The sequence below is a fragment of the Antechinus flavipes genome, chromosome 4, assembly GCF_016432865.1.
Source record: "Antechinus flavipes isolate AdamAnt ecotype Samford, QLD, Australia chromosome 4, AdamAnt_v2, whole genome shotgun sequence".
NCBI lineage: Eukaryota > Metazoa > Chordata > Mammalia > Dasyuromorphia > Dasyuridae > Antechinus > Antechinus flavipes.
Window position 1 is genome coordinate 37203751 of NC_067401.1, and position 8062 is coordinate 37211812.

General features: G+C 37.2%; 1 protein-coding gene across 1 annotated transcript; it reads right to left on the reverse strand.

Moving 5' to 3' along the window:
- Nucleotides 1-4022: 4022 nt before the first annotated feature.
- On the reverse strand, nt 4023-6126 carry LOC127562116 (C-C motif chemokine 4-like). The gene is made up of 3 exons (XM_051997575.1): nt 5963-6126; nt 5237-5351; nt 4023-4538 (listed from the first exon to the last, which is right to left on the reverse strand). The coding sequence occupies exons 1-3, from the start codon at nt 6027-6029 to the stop codon at nt 4445-4447; spliced, it is 276 nt and encodes a 91-aa protein (XP_051853535.1). The 5' UTR covers nt 6030-6126; the 3' UTR covers nt 4023-4444.
- Between the last annotated feature and the right edge of the window lie 1936 nt (nt 6127-8062).

Here is an 8062-nt window from a genome sequence, read left to right on the forward strand (position 1 = left end):
ATCTGCTCTGAATCCAAGAGAGCCCCACCTGACTTTTCAGATTCTAGAGATCATCAGGAAGAAGATATGACTTTATATTTCTGGAGGGTGTTTGAAGTGTTTAATCGTTGGAATGAACTGGAAGCAACTCTTACTGACTCTTAAGAGCTAAGATCCAACTATTTAGAATTTTCACTATGAACATTTACTCTCCCCACCCTCTCTACCTCCCCTCCCCCAGAAATGGTTACATGCTGTAAATCAGGAGCTTGATTTCTTGTTTGGTTGATTGTCTAGACTTATATAGATAATAGATTGTCTAGACCTAGAGAAAATACTAATAAGACAAATTGAACTTAGAATTGTGTCATTTGTCCTTTTTTCCCTCAGAAAATGTTGTAGCTTGTTTATACCCAGCCTCTATTTCTCTTTTTACCTTGGGCTATACTCTGGAGACTAGTATCCCATGAGTCCTAGTTATACAACAGACCCAGAAGAAAAGTCTTTTTTGTTTGTTACTCTAGACCTGAGATGGCCACATACTGGAAGGGAATGTATACCCACTGAGGCTGGTTAGCCACTGATTGTAATTTAGTGTTAGAATGCTGCAGGAAGCACTGAAGAGCTGACTCATTCACTTGTGCTCATGAAGTTAATACGTGTCAGAGGAAAGATGCTTCCTGAAGAAATACTGAGAATTTTTAAAAACTGGACCCTTGTTTCAGGGAAATTTATGGGGTCATTAAAAGAAATGTGTAATTTTTCAAAGGTAGTAGAATGTGTTCCATCAGTGTTCATCAGAAGAAGGCTTTCAGAACTTTGATTTGATCCTTCTGAGATTGATTGGAAACATAGGCAAGCATCATATAGGATTGGCAGAGGTAGATGAGTTGTGAGCTTTATAATCATAGAATCATAGATTACAAATGGAAAAGAATCTAAGAAAGGGAAAGAGGAAGGAAACAAGTATTTATTCAGCATTTACTATGTGACAGGTACTTTGCTAAGAACTTTACAAATATTCCTTGATTCTCACTACAACCTTGTGAGATGGGGGCTATTATGATCCTCATTTTACTGAGGAGGAAACTGAGGCAAATTGAAGCTAAGAGACTTTTCCAAGGTCCCTGGGCTAGGAAGTGTCTGAGGCTAGATTTGAAGTGGGTTAGCCATCAGTTTTAATGAGGACCATGGATTCACAGTTACTTCTGTATCACACAAAGGGAAGATTGAATTTGAGAAGAGCACTTTTCCTTTATTTTTGTGGTCAATTATCATCATTTCATTCATCCCAAGCATCAGTCTTAATACATCGTCACTCTCTCTTCTTGTTCCAAATGTAGCCTCCTATTTCTCCTTCTCTCCCTATCCACCCTTCTTTTTTGGTCCTTAATATTCTTTTTCAGCCCTAATTCATTCTGACCTTTAGCTTTTCCATTGCTATTCTAACAATCAAATCTTGGTGTTGCTTTTATAAGACAACTAGGGGATGAAATAGATAAGAATGCTAAGTTCTCAGGATCAGAATTCAAATTTTGTCTTAGACTAGGGATAGGTAATATCTAGCTCATGGACCTTATAAGGACTGCAAAATCATTCAACTTCAGATGATGATGAACGGGAAGTTAGGTACAACAAGCTCCCACTGCTTGAGTTTTTATAAGTTGACAATTTTGTATGGCCTGCGAATGATGTTATAAATATCTATGCCATAAGTAGAAGAGCTATTATCTTCTTAACTTACCTTAATGCTCATTTCTTCATTCAAAAGGTGACAGAATCAGTAAGAGGAAATTCTGGATTATCACTAATGGGGATGGGGGTGGACCCTGTTTGTTGGGGTGAAGATTATGGGAACTCTAAAGAGCTGTGAAAAGAGTGATCATTACTTCCTAGAATTTATGATAGAAGAGAGAAAAAGTGGACATAGGATCTACACTAAATTTTGGGATAGCAAGTTTCATAGAATTAAGAAGAAGAAATGGACAGGGTCCCACAGGCTAAAATTTCATGGCATATGTCAGCCTGGGAGGACTGGGAAATCATTGAGAAAGAAATTCTGAAAAGCACAAAAGAAAACAATTCTGAAGAACAGGGAAAATGAGTTCTCTGAAAAGACCAGTGTAGGCATATGAAGAATTCACCAGTCAACTTATTATTCTTAAATAAATATTTTTTGCAATTACATATAAAAATATTTTTAACATACATTAACAAAAATTTGAATTCCAGAATTCTAGTTTTTTCCCCCCTCTCTCTCAACTCCCCCATTCTTGAAATGGTAAGTTATGTGATATAGCTTATACATGTGCTATCATGCAAAATATATTTTTATATTAATCATGTTGTGAAAAAAGACAGACACCCAAAAAAACACCCAACCCCCCTTCCCCACACAAAAAGAAAAAATAATATGCTTTGATTTGCATTCAGATTTCATCATTCTTTCTCTAGATGTTGATAGCATTTTCATCATGAATCTACTGGAATTGTGTTAGATCTCTTTGTTGCTGAGAATAGTTAAATCATTCAAGTTGATCATTGTATAATGTTTCTGTGTTCAATGTGTTCAGTGTTCTGGTTCTGCTCATATCACTTTGTATCAGTTCATGTACAACTTTGTTGAAAACATAGACAAAAGTCATATAAGATTGGAAGATGTGGATGAGTTGTGAGCTTTATAATCATAGAATCATAGATTACAAGTGGGAAAGAATGTAAGAAAGGGAAAGAGGAAGGAAAAAGTATTTATTCAGCATTTACTATGTGATAAGCACTTTGCTAAGAACTTTACAAATATTCTCTTGATCCTCACTATAACTCTGTGATATGGGGGATATTATGACCCTCATTTTACTGAGGAGGAAAGGGAGATTTTTTAAAGATTTAAGGAAATTAAAAAAGGAAATTTTTAAAAAGATCTATATAGAAGGCAGAAGGAAGGTCAGGTAATGCAAAATGATATAAAAGCTTGGCATACTCCTGTGAAAATAGTGTCAGGAGTGCTCAATCTCAGAATGAGTTGTGATTGGTAAGGGAAGACAAGGACAACAGAAAGAGTATTGTACTTTTAAAGAAAATTAAAGGAAAGAGTAGTATCAAAGAAATCATAAAACTACTAAAAACCAAATACGTAAATAATAACATAAAAAAGAAAGAATAACATTGAAACTTCAGGTGGATGGGATGATAAGAATGACTAAGCTTTAAAAAAATGATTCTCTTGATATTCTTGACTTTTTGTTCTTCTAGATGAATTCTGTTCATTTTGTTCTAGCTCTATAAAATGATTCTTTGATAGGCCACTGAAGATTTTTGATGAAGAGAATTACATAAGCTGACCCTGAGCTTCAGGAAAATTATTTTGGTTGCTACATAGAATATAGGTTAGAGGGAAGAGAAGGTAATTAAGAAGCAATTTGAATGGTCTAGACTAGAGATGAGAGGATTGATCTGAGGTGATGACTATGTAACTGGAAGAGTGGGGATCAATGTAATAGATATTGTGGAGGTAATATGGATAGAAACTGGCTGCTGTTTGGAATGGGGATTGGAAGTTAGTCAGCATTTTTTTCAAATACAGGATACCATCTCTCCTAGGACTGCCCCAGTGTATATAAAATAGATGTGCAAAGTTTTCTTCTAAGGAGAATAGCTGCTTTGCAAAGGAAGATAGGACTATAACTACCAGTTTTAAAATGGAAAGGTATTGATTAAGCCACATCCTAGTCACTCTTCCCCAAATTCATTATATCCTCTGACTTCAGGTATTCCTAAGCTCTACTTAAGCCTTTTTAGACTTTCTCTGAAATTCCTCCATTCCATCAGAACCTCAGATTCATCCATCAAGAGCTTGAAAGGATCGCAGAAAGCAAGTAGTCCCAAACCTCCAGATTAGGAAACTGAAGCCCATGGCAGGAGAAGAGATTTAATCTACAACATTCATTTTACATATGAAGAAACCTGGATTCAAGTAGGTAAAACAGTTTGTCCAAGATCCCACAAGAAAAGAAGGAAAAGACAGTTTCAATTCAGTCCAGTGTAGCTTAATTTATTTATTAAAAAAATTTTTTTTTACTTTCTTCAAATACTTTGGTCAAAGGAAACCATGGCTCATAGAAAATGTTCAGAATATATTTGTGGGTCAGTCACTTTGTCACCAACTCTTACAGACATTAGCACCATGAGATCAGTCTTTGAGGTGATGGAGAAGGATAAGGGACATGGAGGGAGAGAATGATACATAGACTACAAACATCTTATAAACAACACAATTTAACATTAAAAAATAAGTTATAGGCATTAAATATGATAAAAATAGCTTAAATTGTAATTAGTGACATTCTAGAGCTTTGAGTCAAGACCAGCTTGACCCAGATGTCACCAGTGGGGGTGGTAGAGACTTTCTGGCTCTGGTTCCTTATTCTTCAAACTGGCAGGAACTTGAACTCTTTTCCCCAAGCTTTCAAGCCTCTCTTCTCTTCAACTCTTTGATATACTTCTGGACCCATGGTTCACGAGGGTTGGCACAGACTTTATAACCCTTTTTGGTGAAGAATCTGTGATACAAGAAGTAAAGATGAAAAAACAGAGAAATTCAACTTCTAGGTAAAGAAGAGGAAATTACTATTAGATCTGGATTTCTTTGTCTCTCTGACACTAGAGGCAGCTAAGACCCATTCTCCTTTTTGGGGTAATCATTCCTGTATCTTTAAGAACCACCCCCCCACCCCATCCATTCTTTGGAGCAGTAGTTTCCAAACTGTAATCCAGGAAACCCCTAGAAGTCCCAGAAACCCTTTCAAAACTATTCATAATAATTCTAAGATGTAATTTTAAAAAATATGATAAAATAGATAGAGATAGCCCATCTAAAAACTGGTCTTTAGGATCACCAACAATTTTTAAGAATGTAAAGGAGAATTGCTCTGAGGGACTTTGGTCTCTCCTTGATTTCCCTTCATTCTAGCCCTCATATTTTAGTAAGAACAGCTCCAAATTGTCACTCTACATGCTTCAGCTCCAGGCTCAAAGCCATAGATCTTTATTTTTCATTTTCTATCTCTCCCTTATGCTCAGCTAGAACATCAGCCCCAATGCCTCAGAATTATGGAAACTTTCTTCTGGGAGACGTGGCTGGATTTTTCAAAATTTATTTTAGCAGAGGCTTTTTTTCTTCCTCCCAGGTCTTGACAATTTGCCCCCACATAATCCTTGCCTCTCTTCCTCAAACATGGTGATTGGCATCTCTACTCACATGATGGCTGGCTGGGAACATTGACTACTGGTCTCATAATGATTCACTACTAATGCTCGAGGGATCTTCCGGGAGATATAGGAATAGCAGCAAGCAGTGGGAATGTCAGACCCAACTGTAAGGAAAGGAACATTGTGAGAATTGTGTCATTTTTTTTAGCAGGTGACTCAACACTACTAATCTCAGAAGGATGTGGAAAGAGCAGAGAAGACTTTGGGAGGACACAGGGCATCTCTTCATTCCCCCAAATATCTCTCCTTGTCTCTAATGAATGGTATGCTAGCATAGTGAACAGAGTTCTAGACTTGAAGTTAAGAAAACCTAAGCTTTAAATTCTACCCTAGCAACTTATGTGCTTTGTATTTCTGGGCAAAGTGCTTAACTACTCTGCGTATCAGTTTCCCAATCTGTAAAATAGGTATGATAAGAATAGTATCTCTCTCAGAGAGGTACTATTTCAAATCCTGTGTCTGGGGAAATTAATAGGAAATAGCACATTCTGAAGACAGAAGCATATTGAGAAATGACCCAAGCCATTTTGAAATCTTGGGTGGATTTCATAATTTGACTTGAAAAGTCTCACGCTTTCCAAATAGAATATAAGCTCTCTGATTTTTTTTTATCACAGGTACTGGGCTCTGTGTATCCTACCTCCTCAAAATCATCTCTCCTCCCAGTTAGAAAAAGGGGAATTTTTTTTAAGGGGAGAAGGGAAGACAGACTGACCTGTTAATGAAGAGACCTGATAGAAGGTGATGATAAGGACAGAGAGGATAGCCACAGAGCTTTTCATGATGTTGTTCAAGGGCAGGGGTCCCAGGAGTAGGATGAACTCTTCAGCTAGGAGAGATTTCTGAGCTCTGAATTCCTTGGCCCTTTCTGTTGCCCATTCTTTGCCAGGCTGCTTTTTATAGGGGATGCTGGATCGTGCAGGAAATTGGAACATCTTAGAAATTTTCTTAGTAAGCTTGACGTCATGATGCCACTTGCACAACTATAGAGCACTCTATGTACCATGTGGCCCAAGAATGGTCATAATTTCAGCTACTTGCTTATGAAGTACTAAAAGGAGTAGGGTGATGAGGAAGCAGTTGTAGAGGGGGGAGGGTGGAAGAGGGAAATTATCTTCTATAATAAGATAGAGAAAAGGGTATCAGGCTATTACTATTAATAGTTGGTTCCTCCTCATGAGAACAGAACTATATGTAGTTCCCTTCTAAGGAGTTGAAATTTTTGATGTCCCATATGATGATTACAAACACAAACAAGGGGCTATCCCAGAGTCTCGTGATTAAATAAGCAACATTATTTTCTCCACCCTAGAAAGAGAAAAAAATTTCATTAGAAAAAGTCAATGGGGGTTAAAGGTTAGGGAAAGTAAGATGGGAAAATTAAGGTTAGATTTTCAATGATTCATTGGAATAATGTTAGAGAATGGATCTATGATTTCTTTGGTGTAAGGAAGTCCCAGGTGAGGATACTCTCTCTATTAGTTCAGGTCAGCCCCTTCTCTGCAACTTCAAGTCTTAGAGAATTGCTAAGTGACTTTCTTGGGATCACAGGCAATATGTGTAGGAGGCAAGAGCTGAACTCAGGTCTACCAAGCCTTGAGTTCTGCTCTAGTATACCTTTCTTCCTTGTAAAACGAAACAAAACAATAAAATAAATGAGAGCTGTGAGAACTTGAATTTGCCCAGGACAAGCAAATTTGGATGTGCTCAAACCATCAACCTTTTTTTTTTTTTTTTTTTTTATTTAATAATTACATTATATTGACACTCATTTCTGTTCCGATTTTTTTCCCCTCCCTCCCTCCACCCCCTCCCCTAGATGGCAAGCAGTCCTTTATATGTTGGATATGTTGCAGTATATCCTAGATACAATATATGTTTGCAGAAGCGAACAGTTCTCTTGTTGCGTAGGAGAATTGGATTCAGAAGGTATAAATAATCCGGGAAGAAAAACAAAAATGCAGATAGTTCACATTCGTTTCCCAGTGTTCTTTCTTTGGGTGTAGCTGCTTTTGTCCGTCATTTATCAATTGAAACTCAGGTCTCTTTGTCAAAGAAATCCACTTCCATCAAAATATGTCCTCATACAATATCGTTGTCGAAGTGTATAATGATCTCCTGGTTCTGCTCATTTCACTTAGCATCAGTTCATGAAGGTCTCTCCAAGCCTCTCTGTATTCATCCTGCTGGTCATTTCTTACAGAACAATAATATTCCATAACATTCATATACCACAATTTACCCAGCCATTCTCCAATTGATGGGCATCCATTCATTTTCCAGTTTCTAGCCACTACAAACAGGGCTGCTACAAACATTTTGGCACATACAGGTCCCTTTCCCTTCTTTAGTATTTCTTTGGGATATAAGCCCAATAGAAACACTGCTGGATCAAAGGATATGCACATTTTGATAGTTTTTTGGGCATAATTCCAGATTGCTCTCCAGAATGGTTGGATTCGTTCACAACTCCACCAACAATGCATTAGTGTCCCAGTTTTCCCGCATCCCCTCCAACATTCATCATTATTTTTTCCTGTCATCTTAGCCAATCTGACAGGTGTGTAGTGGTATCTCAGAGTTGTCTTAATTTGCATTTCTCTGATCAATAATGATTTGGAACACTCTTTCATATGAGTGGTAATAGTTTCAATCTCATCCTCTGAAAATTGTCTGTTCATATCCTTTGACCATTTATCAATTGGAGAATGGCTTGATTTCTTATAAATTTGAGTCAGTTCTCTATATATTTTGGAAATGAGGCCTTTATCAGAACCTTTAACTGTGAAAATGTTTTCCCAGTTTGTTGCTTCCC